At 38.7% G+C, this 24,344-nt stretch overlaps 1 protein-coding gene across 1 annotated transcript; it reads left to right on the top strand.

Moving 5' to 3' along the window:
- Positions 1-226: 226 nt before the first annotated feature.
- LOC137255541 (kappa-type opioid receptor-like) lies at positions 227-1,495 on the top strand. The gene has a single exon (XM_067792968.1). The coding sequence runs from the start codon at positions 227-229 to the stop codon at positions 1,493-1,495; it is 1,269 nt and encodes a 422-aa protein (XP_067649069.1).
- The last annotated feature ends 22,849 nt before the right edge of the window (positions 1,496-24,344 follow it).

The raw sequence follows: 24,344 nt of genomic DNA, 5'->3' as shown, positions 1-24,344 counted from the left end.
CTACAAAAACTGCACGTGTCAGAATCTATTAGTTACATTTTGGACAAGCATTGATTCCAACAAGTTAAGGTAACGCCTCTTCACGTCCCAGTCTCTTTCCTCGAGCCTGTCGTTGGGCAGTTATAGATTATAGCAAAACATGGCCTGCCATTGGTCAGTTCTACCTGCTAATATGTACAGTTCACGGTACCGCCACTTCACTGGACAGACGACAGCACACACCAGCATGGACAACACATCAACCTCGAGCTTCAGTGTCTCTGACTTTTTATCTCCTCAAGAAAAAGACATGGAATGCAACATGTCGACTGGATGCGACGTCCATGACGCTAACCAAACTGACCATCTGTTTGACAGAATTCTGCAGATAACAGAAATCACTTTCACCAGCTTTGATATTCTGAACCTACTCGGTAACACTGTCTTGATGTTGCTGATCTACAAGGCATCGACAAAGATGGAAGCTTCAGGTCGCCTACTCATGAACCAGGCCGTGGCTGACGCAGGAGTTGGACTGTCCTGGCTTATATTGTATGGGGTCATGTACACCAATCCACACAGAGATATCCTGCAGACGACCCTCCTTGTTCAGAGGGTTGTCATGAGTATCCTGTATTGTGAGTCTGGACTGTCACTGACCATGACACTCTTCGCCCTTCACATAGCCATCTGCAATCCTGTCTTCTACAAGATCTACCTGGAACACAAACATATCAATATGTTCATTGTAGTTTCCTGGCTCGTGGCCATTGGCACCTGGAATCTGGCATTTGCAGCGGACAACTTCTTCATCCTGGAGCGTGATTCTATCATGGTTAAACTGAATGTTACTGAACAAAATATCTGGTTTGCAGCCCTTACTATGATCATGAATGTCATTCTGCCTCTTGTCACGGTCATTATCGCCTACACACGTATATGTCTGTTTATGCGCAAGGAAGAGAACACTTCTATCACATCAGCCTCCACTACCATGCGCTATGTCCGTCAAGCAAAAGGCATTCTTCTCGTTTGTATCACCTATGTGGTAACATATGTACCTTTGTACATTTGGTCAGACTTAAGCGTGTATATCGAAAGTGAGAATGACATTCGCTACTTCGTTGTTGGAACAAGTTTGTCATTCCTGACCTATGTGTACCTTGTCTTCAAACTGCCCCTGTTTCTGTTGGCCTTCAAATCCTATCGTCAAGTGGCCTCCCGAATGTTTTGTCGACATCTTGCATCGAGATCTATGTCCGCTGGCAACGAAGGCACATTGTCTCAACGTAAATACAATCTTCCAACAAAAGTCAATCACAGGCCTGATGACGGTTGTTTCCAACAAGCTGCAGAGGATGCCAGATCTACCCCGATAGAGGTGGATGAGACAATCGAGATAAAGGGGAATATTGGAAGAGTTGACCTTGCCTTTACCAGCACCTGCTCTGTGAACCGTGACGGCATGGAGTCAACAAAACGTACAGACAACGACGTCACCTCCTGCACAAACTGACGTCATCAGCAACAGACCGGTAAGTATTGGACAACGATTAACACCTTTTTTCACAAAATGACCTCATCCCGAATCATCACTTGATTTCTCTTACCGACATTCATTCCCAAAGTGTAACTACAATGTATTTCCTCTCGCCAACATCATGTTGTTCAAACGATATGGATTATTCCCCTGCATGCCCAGTTTTTCTTCTGAAGAGTGATTACCATAATTATGACCCCTGTCTATGACATCAAAGGTCAAAGTGCCAACCAATGGCGTCACAGATACCGTGAGAATCATCCTACGAAACAAATGCATTCATGAATATTAATAACTCAAGGAACAAGTTTCACGGCACACGTTCCTGTGTCGTTTTCTAACGCTGTACTGTAGGACCGTTCATGATTTAGGGCTGGGGGTTTAGTGACGATTAGTTTTTGGGAGAAGCATGAACAATGTGAATATATCACACACACACACACACACACACACACACACACGCACGCACGCACGCACGCACGCACGCACGCACGCACGCACGCACGCACGCACGCACGCACGCACGCACGCACGCACGCACGCGCGCAACCACAACCACCACATCCTCCCATAATGTTTAATCCTCTCAATGCTGCCGTCGAACCCATTCGACAGAACAGTAGTCTAATGACATCCTTAAACATAACTTGCAACAACTATTTACCAAATACGATTTACGTGTGGCTTGAATTACGTATGGAATGAATAAATTTTCAGTTTTCTAAATATATCAAGTTTAAGAAGTTTATGTACCTCAAAACGAAATGCCCACGATTTAAAAATGTATTAGCTAATTTTAGCGGCACACAAGCCCCCGCAACGGCCATTGATCGTGCGAGGCGCTTCACTTTCAGCTACATACAGTTCGATTTGTTGTTTTTTTTACAGACCAAAATCCTTTATTCTTTTATAACATAAAATCACAAACAAAACTTATTTTCGAAAAGTAACCACTTTAGGTGAAGATATTATTCACAAAAACGAGAACGATTTTTACATCATCGACAGGCTGACACGGAAACGGTCATGGCAACGGTAGTAAACAATCACATCAACATGTTCCGAAAATTCGTTTTTCGCCATATTAGAATTTTAATTTCGTTTTCCGATTTCAGATACACATATTTATCAGTTTTCTTTATAGTAAAGCCTAATATTCCCAATTGGTTTTTGAATACAATTCGTAAAAAACATCGGCAATGACCAGCTGTTGACGTGTTTGGATGACATGTGTGGGCGTGGCTCTCTAATTTGTTGTTGAATCACCTTCACACATAACCACATATCCATGCTAATAAATGAAAACGACTGATAAAATGTAAAACATAGATGCAACGCAATAACGGCTATAGGTTGCAATGGCCAAATGTTATATATATCTAAACGATATTGCAATACATGTACCTGCATTATGTTCCTCGATTGTGGAAACAGGACCACCAGGCCTCTCGCTAAATATGGATGCCTTCGAGAAAGTTGCCGAAACTATTTTCCCGCCAAATAATTAGGAAATGACGTAATTAGCAATTGTAAACAGACTCACTTCTTTACTTTTCTTGACTTTTGTGAAACTCGGATAGCGAAGGTGAAGAAGATCTTTTCGGGCTCAAGGACGTGGATTTGGAAGAAGTTGAAAATTTGGACCCTGGGGACTATGAAGACGATTTTTTTGAGGACCCCTCAGTCGGGGTGAGTGAAACGCCATGGCTACGAGATTTTGTCAATCGATCTGGGTCAAAAAATACAGGTGAAAATTTGAGTGAGTATGATGCTTTTTCACTCTTTTTCAGTGATGAAGTGTTTGACTTGCTTGTCACTGAAACGACCAGGTATGCAGCACAATTTATAACTGAAAAGATGGACACGTTGAAAGTACATTCACGTGCTAAAAATTAGAAACCGCTTGATTTCATTTCTATCCTTTTAGTGACGTGTTTGTCAAAGAAACCATCGTATGAATCTTACTGGTCAAGTGACCCACTACTCGAATGTAAATGGTTCAAAGCTATCATGGCAAGGGGTAGATTTATTCAGATACTTATGTTTTTTCACTTAATTGACAATGCCAAAGATTTCCCCACAGAGGACCCAAGACATGACAAACTTTACAAAATAAGAGCTCTCATGAAAGTTCTTGTTCCAGGAAGGCAGAGGCACTTCCACCCAGGCAGGGAGGTATCAGTGGACGAGAGTATGATTCCTTTCAAGGGACGAACAGGTTTGCTGCAGTATATGCCAAGTAAACCACTTTTGTGGTTTATCAAGTAATGCAAGACCAAAAACTGGTGATGATCCGCATTTATATAGGGATCATGAATTCTTGTATATTACATGGACTGATAAAAGTAAACCTTCTGACCAGCATTCACAATGGTTCTTGTTTTTTTTTTTTAAAGAGTAAGATCTAGGGCATCACTAAACAGCTTCAGAGAGGTAAGAAAGCCCAAAGCACAGGGGAGGCATGGACCAGGCAGACAAGCAGTTGCAATACTACATGGTGCTCCACAGGTGTTGTGGTGGAAGAACGTGTTTTTGTACCTGATGGAAGTTTCATTTAGAAATGCGCTGATAATCTTCAAAGCTGCAAACCCAGGTAAGAGAGTAAGGTCTGAAAAGTTCAGATTTATAGGGATAGGGGCGTCACCAATTTTGTACTGGGGAGGAAGATAGGTCATTAATTTTGTTCACATGTACAGGGGATACAAACTTTGAACATTTAATACCTAAAGTTATGTTTAAAAATTGGGAATTGGGGCGGGTGTGTTACTTATTTGGTACGTAAATCATAGGATCGGGGCAGTCACGTTGTTCATGCTCCTCCATGTAAACCATCATCATCATCATCATCATCATCATCATCTCCACACAGCAATAACTTATGAACAGTCCCTCACTCGGTGTATCTATTCTGTAATTATCATTCTAGTACTTATATAATGTTATCTCTTTGTTACGAGGGGCGATAACTCTCCTTTTAAAATGATATAAGCGACGGTCCAACTTCTCGCTTCCGGTCTGGTTTCCGAGTCAATGAGCGCAGCGACAACTTGCTACGTGTGAAGACAGAACCCGGCTTACGCGTTGCCGTGTTCACATTAACTGAAAATAATATCGTTTTCGACGATTATCCAAGCAATTAGTCGGTTGCATCAGAAATACCAGTCATAAATAAATTAAAATATTTCCTCCTTGAAAAATATGTCCACCAGTCAGTATTGTGAGTCATGTCATATATGTGAATTTATTGATTCATTTCTTATAAAAAATTAACACCACTTAAAGCTCTTAATATAACTAGTCATTTACACAGATTTCTCTAAAAGAACAACATATAATTCTGACTGCCCAAACGGATGTGTATGACAGAAATATATTTCATATGTTTCTTGTTTTGGTAACATTAATATTTCCCATGACCGACAATTTACTATCTAACTTTAACTATCTGATTTTCATTCAACAGTTCTGAAAGAAAATTTTAGGCTATGTCTGTTTGTTAGGGATTAACACAGAAAATGTGTCTATTATCAAATATATGTTTTAGATGATATAGAATCGAATGTAACCCCTCAATTATTATATGAAAGAAGATATATTTATGCATTTATATATATTATTACAAATTTAACAGTACAAGGTACAACGACTGAATAAAGTCATGCATGTGTAATGTAATATAAAAGTACACAAGCATCAGCATACCAAGAATCAGATGGAATTACAACACAGTTGGGCAGTTATAGATTATACCAAAACATGGCCTGCCATTGGTCAGTTCTGCCTGCTAATATATACAGTTCACGGTACCACCACTTCACTGGAGAGACGACAGCACACCAACATGGACAACACATCGACCTCGAGCTTCAATGTCTCTGACTTCTTACCTCCTCAAGAAACAGACATGGAATGCAACATGTCGACTGGATGCGACGTCCATGACGCTAACCAAACTGACCATCTGTTTGACAGAATTCTGCACATAACAGAAATCTCTTTCACCTGCTTTGATATTCTGAACCTACTCGGTAACACTGTCTTGATGTTGCTGATCTACAAGGCATCGACAAAGATGGAAGCTTCATGGCGCCTTCTCATGAACCAGGCCGTGGCTGACGCAGGAGTTGGACTGTCCTGGCTTATTTTATATGGGGTCATGTACACCAATCCACACAGAGATATTCTGCAGATGACCCTCCTTGTTCAGAGGGTTGTCATGAGTATCCTGTATTGTGAGTCCGGACTGTCATTGGCCATGACACTCTTTGCCCTTCATATTACCATCTGCAATCCTGTCTTCTACAAGATCTACTTGGAACACAAACATATCAATATGTTCATTGCAGTATCCTGGCTCGTGGCCATTGGCACCTGAAATCTGGCATTTGCAGCAGACAACTACCTCATCCTCGAACGTTATTCTATCACGGTTACGCTGAATGTTACTAAACAAGATATCTGGTTTGCAGCCCTTACTATGTCATTCTGCCTCTTGTCACGATCAGCATCGCGTACACACGTATATGTCTGTTTATGCGCAAGGATGAGAACTCTTCTATCACATCAGCCTCCGCTACCATGCGGTATGTCCGTCAAGCAAAAGGTATTCTTCTCATCTGTATCACCTATATTCTAACATCTGTACCTTTGTACATTTGGTCAGACTTAAGCGTGTATATCGAAAGTGTGAATGACATTCGTTTCTTCGTTATTGGCCTTCCAGAATTATGTGTACCTTGTCTTTAAGCTACCCCTGTTTCTGTTGGCCTTCAAATCCTATCGTCAAGTGGCCTCCCGAATCGTTTGTCAACATCTTGCATTGAGATCTATGTCCTCTGGTGACGAAGGCACATTGCCTCAAAGTAAATACAATCTTCCAACAAAAGTCAATCACAGGCCTGATGACGGTTGTTTCCAACAAGCTGCAGAGGATGCCAAATCTACCTCGATGCAGGTCGATGAGACAACCGAGATAAAGGGGAATATTGGAAGAGTTAACCTTGACTTCAGCAGCACCTGCTCTGTGAACCGTGACGGCATGGAGTCAACAATCGGTACAGACAATGACGTCACCTCCTGTACAAACGATGACGTCATCAGTAACAGACCGGTAAGTATTAGACAAGAATTAACACTTTTTTCACAAAATGACCACGCCCCGAATCATCACTTGATTTGTCTTACAGAAACTCATTCCCACAGTGTAACTACAATGTACTGCCTCTCGCCGACATCATGTTGTTTGTGTCAAGCGATATGGATTATCCCCCTGCATGCCGAGTTTTTCTTCTGAAGAGAGATTACCATATGACACCTGTCTACGACATCAAAGGTCTCACACACACACGCACACACACGCGCACACGCACACACGCACACACACACGTACGCACACACACACGTACGCACACACCCACAAGTATGCGTGAATGGTTACTTGAACACAAACAAGTATTGTTCGTATTGTACTAATATATGAAATACGGCTAATGCATAATACTCTTTGATATTTACAACTGAATATTGAAGACACGTCTAAAAATAAACGTGGAAAGAGTAAGAGAATGCAAAGAATTTGAACGGATTATTGCTTTAAAAGCAATTATTTGCAAGACTCATAGTAACTGACTATTTGTTTTCAGATGCTTTTACAATTTGAGTTTTTTCCCTTTTCTGCTCATAGATCAGATATTCTGTTCGATCATTAAACATATGAAACTAAGTGGGTTATTATTTCTCCCCTTGAAACCAAAACTGATATTTCCCGATATTAAATCAATGTATGCTTGATACAACCTTAATAATCAACTCTTTCCATACTTTGTTTGAGTGAAGTCAATCACATAATACATGTGCACATATAACACTCTCAGGCACCTGTTTACAAAATTTAGACACACGTGATTCAATGTATCTAATCTTAAAATATTCTGAAAAACGATTTTAAATTAACGTTTAATATTTAATTTAATAATTACTGTTTTCCCATTCGTTCGAATTCTGTTGGAAGTTCCTGTCCAAAATTTCTTCCCATTTTAATTGGCCATTTGTTCTATTAGAGCAGAATTGGCATAGTGCTTCATAAAAATTGTTTCCTATTAGCTATTTTGGAAATATTAAAGGATAACATAGGGATGCCAAGTACTTTTCCACATGTTAAAAGTAACAGTATTCAAAGATTTCTCTTTTAAGACCTTGTTATGTACGAAAATAACATCCATATCATATGTACAGTTCAATTCTTTTAATTCTACCAATTTTATTCCCTATCTGTTTCCAGATATCTGTTACAGACCGTTCAACCACTAAATATTGTTACTGTGTCATAGATATTGATTTAGGACCTCTGTACTATGAGTGTTCGTTCTGATAGCAATGAGTAGCATACATATGCAAATATAAACATCACGAGTCTCTGAATATCTGGAATACATAATGGAACAGTTTTTGGTCTACGTAGAATTGTTTCAAAGCGGTCTTTTTTTTTCTTGTAATTTTTGTAAATTTATCATACGTTTTACTAATGGGATACTGAAACCTCCATATTCAGCAGTGGTGGTAGCAGCATCCCTTTATCCTACTCACACATGTAAACAGAATCACAGCATTTCATTATCAGCATTTGTTTATCCTACTTACACATGTAAATAGAATCACAGCATTTCTTTATCAGATTTTCTTTATCCTACTTACACATGTAAATAGAATCAACGCGTTACTTTATAGTACTTACACATATAAACAGAATCAAAGCATGTCTTTATCCTACTTACACATGTAAATAGAATCAACGCGTTTCTTTATATTACTTACATATGTAAACAGAATCAAAACATTTCTTTATCCCACTTACACATGTAAATAGAATCAAAGCATTTCTTCTGAAAAGACTGAATTCTATGATGTGGAAGAGACGAGAAGAGACGGTTTAATTTTGACAGCAGTAAGGCTTTCAACACAACTTGTCTTCCTTAGGTATCAACAGTCTTGATTCCTAAACTTTCATCTCGCTCTCTTGCAAGTTTCCCAAGCTTTTCAGAATAATTATTCTCTACCACATATTCTAAAACAACATCAAATTTGATACCTGACACATTAAACTGTGAATGTGACCAATTTATACTATAGTCCTTGCATAACTTTATTTGACCTATTTCCTTTTTATTCCTATTAGTTTAGTCTTTTCAGCATTAACCTGCGAAAAAACCCTTAAGACATTAGGAACTGCACTTATACCTTCTACCAGTACCATCTAATGTTAATGAAGTGTTATCTGAGAAACTTTCAGTATTTCTCATCGTAATACCTTCTGACATCCTATCTTTCCTTAAAATAATTGTTACGCTTTCTATACATAGGATGAATATAAAATTTTATATGGCCATATCCTCTATGCATCCTTTCGTAATCTTGAAAAGAGAGCTTCCAAAACCATTTACAAGAACACATGATTCTATGTCATGTAGCAGAATGTAAATCCATTTTCGGAAACATGGTCCATAATTAAAGAAAGTATGCTCAGTAATAATAAAACTACTAAGAATTATGTCAAGAGCCTTCTCAAAGTCAGATAATAACAGCAATCCAGGGATCTGAAATGTTCATGACTATAGCTATGAAAGTCGATTTTCTTTTTAAAAAAGGACAATGCTTGAATGTTTTGGTTTTGTTATTCTTTTGTTTTTGTTTTTATATATATATTTCTTCTGCTAAACGCTTTTGATTCTTTTAAACAACGCTAAATATCTCATTCTAAACTAGTGACAATCTGTGGATAGCGTTCTGTTTTTACTTGCTTCATGTATGCCTGTGTTAAAGCTTGAATGGCGTAAGCTATCTTTGACTTGGGTTGTATTGTAATGACACGGTGGTACACAAAACTCTTTCTCTCCTTCTTTTATTCCCTTTCCCGTTCAGGACAGGAGTAGCTTTATGTGTGTATACTGTATCTGAACAATTCCCTTTTCTTGTTTCTTCCAGTTCTCCCACCCGTCCGCCTCCCCTGATGATTCTGGATAATGCAGCGACGGGCCTCAAACATGGACCATTTGCGCTGGCTCTGATTTCTGGACATATGTATTCTGCTCATTGAGTCAGGAAAACAGATGAAGTCTGCATGCATACAATGGAAGGATGAAGGACTATGCTCTGTTGAACTGCAGTCTCAGATTTTAGACGCTCTTATTTCAAACCCTACTTGCTCCATGTGTTACGGAGGAGGTAAGAGGTGACCTCTTAGACTAATGACCAACATTTTTTGCATCCTATTAATCTAATTTCTAAACCTTGAAAAACTCATTTCAGACAGACAGACAAGTGTATTCAGTGAAAGGCCAGAAGGACCATCATACAGTCATTTGCATATGGTGTTGGATTTAGTGCACATGCTGTTTAAAAGGAGTATTTCTAGTGCGCTCAAACATACTAACATCGTTTATAACATAGTCATTACTTGTTTTCATAACACTAATAAAATTGGCATTTGGATCAAAATCAGTCACATATTTCTGAATATATCTTAATCTTAAATCCGAAAAGCGTCCACACTTCAGGAATACATGAAATTCATCTTCAACAACATTTTTGTCATTCAATTTACAAAATAAACATAATCTCTCATTGTAATTAACTTTATTGTATCTTCCAGATTCAACTGCTAAATTAGAATTACCACATCTAAATCTCGACAATGCGGATCTTAGATGTAAAGGAATATCAGAATTTAAATATCTTTCCACATGTAAGAGTGTCTTGAATTGGGAGTAATAAAACCATTAATTAGAGTTTTGGACTGAAATGAACCAACATTGTTTAAGATTATCTGAAAGTCTCTGCTTGAACAAGAATATGAAGTAATCAACATTGCCAGCATCCTGACTGATCAATGCATAGCCAAAGCCATACTAAAATAAAACATGTCTGACGCAAGTTGCCTAAGTATTTCGGCCAACCTCATCTAAGGACTTGAGCATGATATAACAATGTTTTGGCAGCCTATTATAAGGCATATATAATAGGCGACACCAGTATTTAATCACTTTGGTCATGTAAGTAAACTGTAGAGGTAGTCTGCCACAATCACCAAGAGTCATGTTATTACAGGTAGATTTACCAACTTTCAAGAAATATTACGAAATTTTACCTGAACAGACTCAATGATGTTACAGTAGTTAGTACCCCAAATCTCAGACCCATAACACAAAATAGGTGAAACCATACAGTCAAAGATCTTAAACATGTCTTTACAATTTAATCTTCCCATCTTGGTTTGGAAGTCATTTATAGAAAATATTGCATTGTTAGCTTGATATGCCAGACAGCTTTGAACTTTACTCCATATAAGCTTTGGTGTGAATACAAGTTCTAGATACGTATAAAAGGATACAGTTTCAATAGGATTACCATTATAGAACCACTTTTCATATTGCCCACCATTCCTAAAAACAAGAACTTTTGTTTTACTGAGATTAATTGACATTCCAGTTTGTTTACAAAAACTTTCAAGTGCATTAATCTTTTGTTGTAATTGATTACATGTATCAGAAAGCGCAGACACATCATCAGCAAACATAAGTGAAGACAAATTGCAGATGAAACATCAACACCTATACCACCTTCCAGTTCCATTAAGGAAAACATAAAAATAAAATAAAAATGATAAACAGCTGTGGGCTTAACACACAGCCCTGACGGGTACCAATATTACATGTAAAACACTTAGATAAGCCCTTTGAGGTTCTAACACAAGCAGATAAACTGCTGTACATTAGTTATGATATTATATTAAGAACAATACCAGAAATACCAACTTCAGCTAAAGATTGCAAGAGAACATCATGTCTTAATGTGTCAAACGCCTTTGAGAAATCAATGAAAAGGCAATAAAATCTACCTCTCTTTTTACAAGAATATTTATGAGCTAAAGCCTGAAGAGAGAAAATGTGATCAATTGTGGAGTACCCTGCCTTGAAGCCTGCTTGGGACTCACTAATAATTTCATGTGCATCGCACCAAGATTGTAAGCGCTCATTCACAATATAGGAAAATGTTTATAACTAGAATTAATAAACACATGGGAAATTACCACTATCAAATATCTGATTAAAAAGTACTGTAAGAAATGGTACAATAGAGGCACTAGATGCCTTAAGAAACTCATTAGCTATACCGTCAGGTTCAGTTGGGAGAGTGAAAATGTGAAACAAAACTTCCTGCTCACTAATAGCAGCGTTATGTATTGACACATCAGTAGCATTTACAACACGTGGTAAAAGAAAAGGTGGAAGAACAGGTTGGTCAGCACAAAGTAATGATAGAATTGTTCAAACCACTGATTACATTTCTACAACAAATAACTCTAAATTGTTAGTGGTGCATGGGACTGGACCATATAAATGGACCATATGACTGGACCTTATGAACTGGGTCGGTCATATGGGTTGGTCATGGGACTGGTTCATACGTTCGATAATCAGACTTAAATCAAGTCTATAAAACACCTAACACACCTTCACTCATCCACAGACACAACGCTTGAAACTCAGGCCACCTTCCAGCTATACAACACCTGAAACTCCAGTCACCTTGCACCTATACAACACCTGAAACTCCAGCCACCTCCCCACCACACAACGCCCGAATCTCAGACTATACCCATCACATCCTCCAGCCTCCCACACAACACCTGAATCTCGGACTATACCCATTACATCCTCTAGCCTCCCACACAACACCTGAATCTCAGACTATACCCATCACATCTTCCAGCCTCTCACGCCTGAACCTCCAGTCCCGACTCCCACACGAAATCTGAACCTCCGTCCTCTATCCTATAACGGGTTGTTTCCACCACACTATAGCCTCCTCCCTCTGACCCAAAACTTTCGCCCCATCTCCGCCACACAATACCTGAACCTCAATCTAAATCCTTCAAAGGCAAGACCTGAAACTCCAGCCTCTTAACACAACACCTCAGTTTCAGGTTATACCCGCCTGAATCTCTGGCTATACCAATCAACGCATCGACTGAATCTCAGACAATAAACACAAACACAATACCCCCAATCTCAGGATATAACCACAAACACAATACCCCAATCTCAGAATCTACCCGCCAGCAGAACACCTGAAACTTCATCCTCCATACTTCAACACAACACTCCATACTTCAACACAACACTTCAATCTCAGGCACACCTCAGTCACAAACTATACCCGTCCACAAACAGCATATCTTTGATGACTCTATCCGATGGCTCGTTGTTTCCATCACTTTCTTCACATTACCCGACTTTTGACCCAGAACATGTCTGAAAAGATAAAATGATACACCTTCTCTGGAATAAGCCTATATGTAGCCTGAACAAAAATCTGTAAAGAAGAATACGTCACTAAATAAAACACCTGGAAATCCAGCCACCCCACAGCAACCGAATCTTCAGACTCCATCCTCCAACACAACACCTGGAAATACAGGTACCTCACATTGACATGGCACCTGAATCTTCAGACCCCATTCTTCAACGCAACACCTAACACCCCAACCCCCATTCCGCACTCATTCGAATTCAGCCGAATGAAATTAACTCCAATCCTTAGATCCACGGGTTTAAATGTCCACGTTATGTTTCGTTTTGTGTTTGTTTGTTGGTTGTTGTTTTGTTTCGTTTTTTTGTTTCGTTGTTATTGTTGTTTGCATTCACCACAGCGCACCTTTCACAGCTAGACATCACAACAGGACTCTGTCAGTTTGTGTATGCAGGCCAATGTCTTGTTCTCTTTGCTCGACAAGCAATTCATCGTCTAAACTGTCGACGGTTTTGCTCAGTTATATATAGCCTGAATTTCCTTAACAGCGTATTGCACTGGGTATGGACCTATGGTGAGCTGAGTCTCATAATATCTTGTTGTCGATCAAGAGGTTACACGCAGCTGAAAGTCATCCATGGCACTGTACATTAACCCATGAAACCAATAAACTGGTTCACATGATCTGCAAGGGAAATGCGTTTTTTTTAATTGTTTTGTTTTCAGGACAAAAATTATATAGTCTAGGTATCCTCTGTCAGGTTGAAACTATATTATTTTTCAAGAACGTGATACTGATATCTGTAGCCAAATTCATTTATTGTGAGACAAACAAACGCAAAAGTAACATTATACAATCAACAGCTATAAAATAACATTAACTACTTGTTACAAATAACCGCAAAGTGACTTCAACAGAACGGCAGTGCAGGCAGTGCATTATCGAGGTGTTGTACAATTACAATGGAAATACACAATGATGAGACAGATACCCATGGTAGTACAATTACAATGGCTGTACACAATAGAGTGAGTGACATCAGTATTACCCCACACTCAGCAATATTGCAGGTATCTGTAAATAATCATGGCTGTACCAAAGAAATCCAATGATCAACAGAATGAGCACCGATCTGCGTAATTGGGAACCGATGACACATGTCAACCACGTCAACGAGCCTGACCACCAGATCCAGTAAGTCGCCTCTTAGAACAAGCATTGTAGCCTTTGATCTGGATGATCTACACTGAAAATATATTATTCTAAATGATAGTGATGTTTTATGGAATAGAAGAGTTGATCGACATTTAATTTAATCAGCTAGATAATGCACTGCCTGCACTGCCACTCTGTTGAAATCACTTTGTGGTTATTTGTAGCAACTAGTTAATGTTATCTTATAGCTGTTGATTGAATAATGTTACCTTTTTGTTTGTTTGTCTCACAATATATGAATTTGGCTATTGATATTGATGGGCTCCTAAATGATATAGTGTCAACCTGACAGAGATACCTAGACTAGAGGACAACAACAACAACAACAACAACTAAAACACAAAAAACCACCACCACCTACTACAACTATAACAAAAACCAACAAAGTAAACCCCTCAAAAACAAATGAGCCATGGGATAGAGTCATCAGAGATATGCTGTTTGTGGGCGCCTACAGCTTGAGATTGAAGTGTTGTGTTGAAGTAAGGAGGATGAAGTTTAATGCGTTGTATTGGATAGTATATGTGTATGTGTATTCCATGTATATGCCATATATGTGTACACCATGTATGTGGCCAGTATATGTGTTCCATGTATATGCCATATATGTGTACACCATGTATGTGGCCAGTATATGTGTTCCATGTATATGCCATGTATGTGTACACCATGTATGTGTCCAGTATATGTGTTCCATGTATATGCCATGTATGTGTACACCATGTATGTGGCCAGTATATGTGTTCCATGTATATGCCATGTATGTGTACACCATGTATGTGTCCAGTATATGTGTTCCATGTATATGCCATGTATGTGTACACCATGTATGTGGCCAGTATATGTGTTCCATGTATATGCCATATATGTGTACACCATGTATGTGTCCAGTATATGTATTCCATGTATATGCCATGTATGTGTACACCATGTATGTGTCCAGTATATGTATTCCATGTATATGCCATGTATGTGTACACCATGTATGTGTCCAGTATATGTATTCCATGTATATGCCATGTATGTGTACACCATGTATGTGGCCAGTATATGTATTCCATGTATATGCCATGTATGTGTACACCATGTATGTGTCCAGTATATGTGTTCCATGTATATGCCATGTATGTGTACACCATGTATGTGTCCAGTATATGTGTTCCATGTATATGCCATGTATGTGTACACCATGTATGTGTCCAGTATATGTGTTCCATGTATATGCCATGTATGTGTACACCATGTATGTGGCCAGTATATGTGTTCCATGTATATGCCATGTATGTGTACACCATGTATGTGGCCAGTATATGTGTTCCATGTATATGCCATGTATGTGTACACCATGTATGTGTCCAGTATATGTGTTCCATGTATATGCCATGTATGTGTACACCATGTATGTGTCCAGTATATGTGTTCCATGTATATGCCATGTATGTGTACACCATGTATGTGTCCAGTATATGTATTCCATGTATATGCCATGTATGTGTACACCATGTATGTGGCCAGTATATGTGTTCCATGTATATGCCATGTATGTGTACACCATGTATGTGGCCAGTATATGTGTTCCATGTATATGGCATGTATGTGTACACCATGTATGTGGCCAGTATATGTGTTCCATGTATATGCCATATATGTGTACACCATGTATGTGTCCAGTATATGTATTCCATGTATATGCCATGTATGTGTACACCATGTATGTGTCCAGTATATGTATTCCATGTATATGCCATGTATGTGTACACCATGTATGTGGCCAGTATATGTGTTCCATGTATATGCCATGTATGTGTACACCATGTATGTGGCCAGTATATGTATTCCATGTATATGCCATATATGTGTACACCATGTATGTGTCCAGTATATGTATTCCATGTATATGCCATGTATGTGTACACCATGTATGTGTCCAGTATATGTGTTCCATGTATATGCCATGTATGTGTACACCATGTATGTGGCCAGTATATGTGTTCCATGTATATGCCATATATGTGTACACCATGTATGTGTCCAGTATATGTATTCCATGTATATGCCATGTATGTGTACACCATGTATGTGTCCAGTATGTGTATTCCATGTATATGCCATGTATGTGTACACCATGTATGTGTCCAGTATATGTGTTCCATGTATATGCCATGTATGTGTACACCATGTATGTGTCCAGTATATGTATTCCATGTATATGCCATGTATGTGTACACCATGTATGTGTCCAGTATATGTGTTCCATGTATATGCCATGTATGTGTACACCATGTATGTGGCCAGTATATGTGTTCCATGTATATGCCATATATGTGTACACCATGTATGTGTCCAGTATATGTATTCCATGTATATGCCATGTATGTGTACACCATGTATGTGTCCAGTATATGTATTCCATGTATATGCCATGTATGTGTACACCATGTATGTGGCCAGTATATGTGTTCCATGTATATGCCATGTATGTGTACACCATGTATGTGGCCAGTATATGTGTTCCATGTATATGCCATGTATGTGTACACCATGTATGTGTCCAGTATGTGTATTCCATGTATATGCCATGTATGTGTACACCATGTATGTGGCCAGTATATGTGTTCCATGTATATGCCATGTATGTGTACACCATGTATGTGTCCAGTATATGTGTTCCATGTATATGCCATGTATGTGTACACCATGTATGTGGCCAGTATATGTGTTCCATGTATATGCCATGTATGTGTACACCATGTATGTGGCCAGTATATGTGTTCCATGTATATGCCATGTATGTGTACACCATGTATGTGGCCAGTATATGTGTTCCATGTATATGCCATATATGTGTACACCATGTATGTGTCCAGTATATGTATTCCATGTATATGCCATGTATGTGTACACCATGTATGTGTCCAGTATATGTATTCCATGTATATGCCATGTATGTGTACACCATGTATGTGGCCAGTATATGTGTTCCATGTATATGCCATGTATGTGTACACCATGTATGTGGCCAGTATATGTATTCCATGTATATGCCATATATGTGTACACCATGTATGTGTCCAGTATATGTATTCCATGTATATGCCATGTATGTGTACACCATGTATGTGTCCAGTATATGTATTCCATGTATATGCCATGTATGTGTACACCATGTATGTGGCCAGTATATGTATTCCATGTATATGCCATGTATGTGTACACCATGTATGTGGCCAGTATATGTATTCCATGTATATGCCATGTATGTGTACACCATGTATGTGGCCAGTATATGTGTTCCATGTATATGCCATGTATGTGTACACCATGTATGTGGCCAGTATATGTGTTCCATGTATATGCCATGTATGTGTCCAGTATATGTGTTCCATGTATATGGCATATATGTGTACACCATGTATGTGTCCAGTATATGTATTCCATGTATATGCCATGTATGTGTACACCATGTATGTGTCCAGTATATGTGTTCCATGTATATGCCATGTATGTGTACACCATGTATGTGGCCAGTATATGTGTTCCATGTATATGCCATATATGTGTACACCATGTATGTGTCCAGTATATGTATTCCATGTATATGCCATGTATGTGTACACCATGTATGTGTCCAGTATATGTATTCCATGTATATGCCATGTATGTGTACACCATGTATGTGGCCAGTATATGTGTTCCATGTATATGCCATGTATGTGTACACCATGTATGTGGCCAGTATATGTGTTCCATGTATATGGCATGTATGTGTACACCATGTATGTGTCCAGTATGTGTATTCCATGTATATGCCATGTATGTGTACACCATGTATGTGTCCAGTATATGTGTTCCATGTATATGGCATGTATGTGTACACCATGTATGTGGCCAGTATATGTATTCCATGTATATGCCATGTATGTGTACACCATGTATGTGTCCAGTATATGTGTTCCATGTATATGCCATGTATGTGTACACCATGTATGTGTCCAGTATATGTGTTCCATGTATATGCCATGTATGTGTACACCATGTATGTGTCCAGTATATGTGTTCCATGTATATGCCATGTATGTGTACACCATGTATGTGTCCAGTATATGTGTTCCATGTATATGCCATGTATGTGTACACCATGTATGTGGCCAGTATATGTGTTCCATGTATATGCCATGTATGTGTACACCATGTATGTGGCCAGTATATGTGTTCCATGTATATGGCATGTATGTGTACACCATGTATGTGTCCAGTATGTGTATTCCATGTATATGCCATGTATGTGTACACCATGTATGTGTCCAGTATATGTGTTCCATGTATATGCCATGTATGTGTACACCATGTATGTGTCCAGTATATGTGTTCCATGTATATGCCATATATGTGTACACCATGTATGTGGCCAGTATATGTGTTCCATGTATATGCCATGTATGTGTACACCATGTATGTGGCCAGTATATGTGTTCCATGTATATGGCATGTATGTGTACACCATGTATGTGGCCAGTATATGTGTTCCATGTATATGGCATGTATGTGTACACCATGTATGTGGCCAGTATATGTGTTCCATGTATATGCCATATATGTGTGGTCCATGTATGTGGCCAGTATATGTGTTCCATGTATATGCCATGTATGTGTGTTCCATGTATGTGTCCAGTATATGTGTTCCATGTATGTGTCCAGTATATGTGTTCCATGTATATGCCATGTATGTGTGGTCCATGTATGTGTCCAGTATATGTGTTCCATGTATGTGTCCAGTATATGTGTTCCATGTATATGCCATGTATGTGTGTTCCATGTATGTGGCCAGTATATGTGTTCCATGTATGTGTCCAGTATATGTGTTCCATGTATATGCCATGTATGTGTGGTCCATGTATGTGTCCAGTATATGTGTTCCATGTATGTGTCCAGTATATGTGTTCCATGTATATGCCATGTATGTGTACACCATGTATGTGTCCAGTATATGTGTTCCATGTATATGCCATGTATGTGTACACCATGTATGTGGCCAGTATATGTGTTCCATGTATATGCCATGTATGTGTACACCATGTATGTGGCCAGTATATGTGTTCCATGTATATGCCATGTATGTGTACACCATGTATGTGTCCAGTATATGTGTTCCATGTATATGCCATGTATGTGTACACCATGTATGTGTCCAGTATATGTGTTCCATGTATATGCCATGTATGTGTACACCATGTATGTGTCCAGTATATGTATTCCATGTATATGCCATGTATGTGTACACCATGTATGTGGCCAGTATATGTGTTCCATGTATATGCCATGTATGTGTACACCATGTATGTGGCCAGTATATGTGTTCCATGTATATGGCATGTATGTGTACACCATGTATGTGGCCAGTATATGTGTTCCATGTATATGCCATATATGTGTACACCATGTATGTGTCCAGTATATGTATTCCATGTATATGCCATGTATGTGTACACCATGTATGTGTCCAGTATATGTATTCCATGTATATGCCATGTATGTGTACACCATGTATGTGGCCAGTATATGTGTTCCATGTATATGCCATGTATGTGTACACCATGTATGTGGCCAGTATATGTATTCCATGTATATGCCATATATGTGTACACCATGTATGTGTCCAGTATATGTATTCCATGTATATGCCATGTATGTGTACACCATGTATGTGTCCAGTATATGTGTTCCATGTATATGCCATGTATGTGTACACCATGTATGTGGCCAGTATATGTGTTCCATGTATATGCCATATATGTGTACACCATGTATGTGTCCAGTATATGTATTCCATGTATATGCCATGTATGTGTACACCATGTATGTGTCCAGTATATGTATTCCATGTATATGCCATGTATGTGTACACCATGTATGTGGCCAGTATATGTGTTCCATGTATATGCCATGTATGTGTACACCATGTATGTGGCCAGTATATGTGTTCCATGTATATGGCATGTATGTGTACACCATGTATGTGTCCAGTATGTGTATTCCATGTATATGCCATGTATGTGTACACCATGTATGTGTCCAGTATATGTGTTCCATGTATATGCCATGTATGTGTACACCATGTATGTGTCCAGTATATGTATTCCATGTATATGCCATGTATGTGTACACCATGTATGTGTCCAGTATATGTGTTCCATGTATATGCCATGTATGTGTACACCATGTATGTGGCCAGTATATGTGTTCCATGTATATGCCATATATGTGTACACCATGTATGTGTCCAGTATATGTATTCCATGTATATGCCATGTATGTGTACACCATGTATGTGTCCAGTATATGTATTCCATGTATATGCCATGTATGTGTACACCATGTATGTGTCCAGTATGTGTATTCCATGTATATGCCATGTATGTGTACACCATGTATGTGTCCAGTATATGTGTTCCATGTATATGCCATGTATGTGTACACCATGTATGTGGCCAGTATATGTGTTCCATGTATATGCCATGTATGTGTACACCATGTATGTGTCCAGTATGTGTATTCCATGTATATGCCATGTATGTGTACACCATGTATGTGTCCAGTATATGTATTCCATGTATATGCCATGTATGTGTACACCATGTATGTGTCCAGTATATGTATTCCATGTATATGCCATGTATGTGTACACCATGTATGTGGCCAGTATATGTGTTCCATGTATATGCCATGTATGTGTACACCATGTATGTGTCCAGTATGTGTATTCCATGTATATGCCATGTATGTGTACACCATGTATGTGTCCAGTATATGTGTTCCATGTATATGCCATGTATGTGTACACCATGTATGTGTCCAGTATATGTATTCCATGTATATGCCATGTATGTGTACACCATGTATGTGTCCAGTATATGTGTTCCATGTATATGCCATGTATGTGTACACCATGTATGTGGCCAGTATATGTGTTCCATGTATATGCCATATATGTGTACACCATGTATGTGTCCAGTATATGTATTCCATGTATATGCCATGTATGTGTACACCATGTATGTGTCCAGTATGTGTGTTCCATGTATATGCCATGTATGTGTACACCATGTATGTGGCCAGTATATGTGTTCCATGTATATGCCATGTATGTGTACACCATGTATGTGGCCAGTATATGTGTTCCATGTATATGCCATGTATGTGTACACCATGTATGTGGCCAGTATATGTGTTCCATGTATATGCCATGTATGTGTACACCATGTATGTGTCCAGTATATGTATTCCATGTATATGCCATGTATGTGTACACCATGTATGTGGCCAGTATATGTGTTCCATGTATATGCCATGTATGTGTACACCATGTATGTGGCCAGTATATGTGTTCCATGTATATGGCATGTATGTGTACACCATGTATGTGTCCAGTATGTGTATTCCATGTATATGCCATATATGTGTACACCATGTATGTGGCCAGTATATGTGTTCCATGTATATGCCATGTATGTGTACACCATGTATGTGTCCAGTATATGTATTCCATGTATATGCCATGTATGTGTACACCATGTATGTGGCCAGTATATGTGTTCCATGTATATGCCATGTATGTGTACACCATGTATGTGTCCAGTATGTGTATTCCATGTATATGCCATGTATGTGTACACCATGTATGTGGCCAGTATATGTGTTCCATGTATATGCCATGTATGTGTACACCATGTATGTGTCCAGTATATGTGTTCCATGTATATGCCATGTATGTGTACACCATGTATGTGGCCAGTATATGTGTTCCATGTATATGCCATGTATGTGTACACCATGTATGTGGCCAGTATATGTGTTCCATGTATATGCCATGTATGTGTACACCATGTATGTGGCCAGTATATGTGTTCCATGTATATGCCATATATGTGTACACCATGTATGTGTCCAGTATATGTATTCCATGTATATGCCATGTATGTGTACACCATGTATGTGTCCAGTATATGTATTCCATGTATATGCCATGTATGTGTACACCATGTATGTGGCCAGTATATGTGTTCCATGTATATGCCATGTATGTGTACACCATGTATGTGGCCAGTATATGTATTCCATGTATATGCCATATATGTGTACACCATGTATGTGTCCAGTATATGTATTCCATGTATATGCCATGTATGTGTACACCATGTATGTGTCCAGTATATGTATTCCATGTATATGCCATGTATGTGTACACCATGTATGTGGCCAGTATATGTGTTCCATGTATATGCCATGTATGTGTACACCATGTATGTGGCCAGTATATGTGTTCCATGTATATGCCATGTATGTGTCCAGTATATGTGTTCCATGTATATGGCATATATGTGTACACCATGTATGTGTCCAGTATATGTATTCCATGTATATGCCATGTATGTGTACACCATGTATGTGTCCAGTATATGTGTTCCATGTATATGCCATGTATGTGTACACCATGTATGTGGCCAGTATATGTGTTCCATGTATATGCCATATATGTGTACACCATGTATGTGTCCAGTATATGTATTCCATGTATATGCCATGTATGTGTACACCATGTATGTGTCCAGTATATGTATTCCATGTATATGCCATGTATGTGTACACCATGTATGTGGCCAGTATATGTGTTCCATGTATATGCCATGTATGTGTACACCATGTATGTGGCCAGTATATGTGTTCCATGTATATGGCATGTATGTGTACACCATGTATGTGTCCAGTATGTGTATTCCATGTATATGCCATGTATGTGTACACCATGTATGTGTCCAGTATATGTGTTCCATGTATATGGCATGTATGTGTACACCATGTATGTGGCCAGTATATGTATTCCATGTATATGCCATGTATGTGTACACCATGTATGTGTCCAGTATATGTGTTCCATGTATATGCCATGTATGTGTACACCATGTATGTGTCCAGTATATGTGTTCCATGTATATGCCATGTATGTGTACACCATGTATGTGTCCAGTATATGTGTTCCATGTATATGCCATGTATGTGTACACCATGTATGTGTCCAGTATATGTGTTCCATGTATATGCCATGTATGTGTACACCATGTATGTGGCCAGTATATGTGTTCCATGTATATGCCATGTATGTGTACACCATGTATGTGGCCAGTATATGTGTTCCATGTATATGGCATGTATGTGTACACCATGTATGTGTCCAGTATGTGTATTCCATGTATATGCCATGTATGTGTACACCATGTATGTGTCCAGTATATGTGTTCCATGTATATGCCATGTATGTGTACACCATGTATGTGTCCAGTATATGTGTTCCATGTATATGCCATATATGTGTACACCATGTATGTGGCCAGTATATGTGTTCCATGTATATGCCATGTATGTGTACACCATGTATGTGGCCAGTATATGTGTTCCATGTATATGGCATGTATGTGTACACCATGTATGTGGCCAGTATATGTGTTCCATGTATATGGCATGTATGTGTACACCATGTATGTGGCCAGTATATGTGTTCCATGTATATGCCATATATGTGTGGTCCATGTATGTGGCCAGTATATGTGTTCCATGTATATGCCATGTATGTGTGTTCCATGTATGTGTCCAGTATATGTGTTCCATGTATGTGTCCAGTATATGTGTTCCATGTATATGCCATGTATGTGTGGTCCATGTATGTGTCCAGTATATGTGTTCCATGTATGTGTCCAGTATATGTGTTCCATGTATATGCCATGTATGTGTGTTCCATGTATGTGGCCAGTATATGTGTTCCATGTATGTGTCCAGTATATGTGTTCCATGTATATGCCATGTATGTGTGGTCCATGTATGTGTCCAGTATATGTGTTCCATGTATGTGTCCAGTATATGTGTTCCATGTATATGCCATGTATGTGTGTTCCATGTATGTGGCCAGTATATGTGTTCCATGTATATGCCATGTATGTGTGGTCCATGTATGTGTCCAGTATATGTGTTCCATGTATGTGTCCAGTATATGTGTTCCATGTATATGCCATGTATGTGTGTTCCATGCATATGTTCAATACATGTGTTTAATGTTCGTGTCTTTTATATATGTTACATGTATGTGGTCAATGTACGTGTCCTATAAATGTGTTCCATGTATGTGTCCTATACGTGTGTTCCATGTGTATGTCCAACATATGTGGTCCATATATGTGTCCAATATATGTGTTTAATTTATGTGTCCTATGTGTGTGTACGACGTATGTGTTCGTTGTACCTGTCCTAGAC

Source organism: Haliotis asinina, chromosome 11, assembly GCF_037392515.1.
Source record: "Haliotis asinina isolate JCU_RB_2024 chromosome 11, JCU_Hal_asi_v2, whole genome shotgun sequence".
Lineage (NCBI taxonomy): Eukaryota > Metazoa > Mollusca > Gastropoda > Lepetellida > Haliotidae > Haliotis > Haliotis asinina.
The sequence above is the reverse complement of the archived record's forward strand: the minus strand, read 5'-3'. Positions and strand labels throughout refer to the sequence as shown.

What these genes read in the sequence shown, in the direction of transcription:
- LOC137255541 (XM_067792968.1), top strand. Translation starts at nt 227, where the DNA reads ATGGACAACACATCAACCTCGAGCTTCAGTGTCTCTGACTTTTTATCT.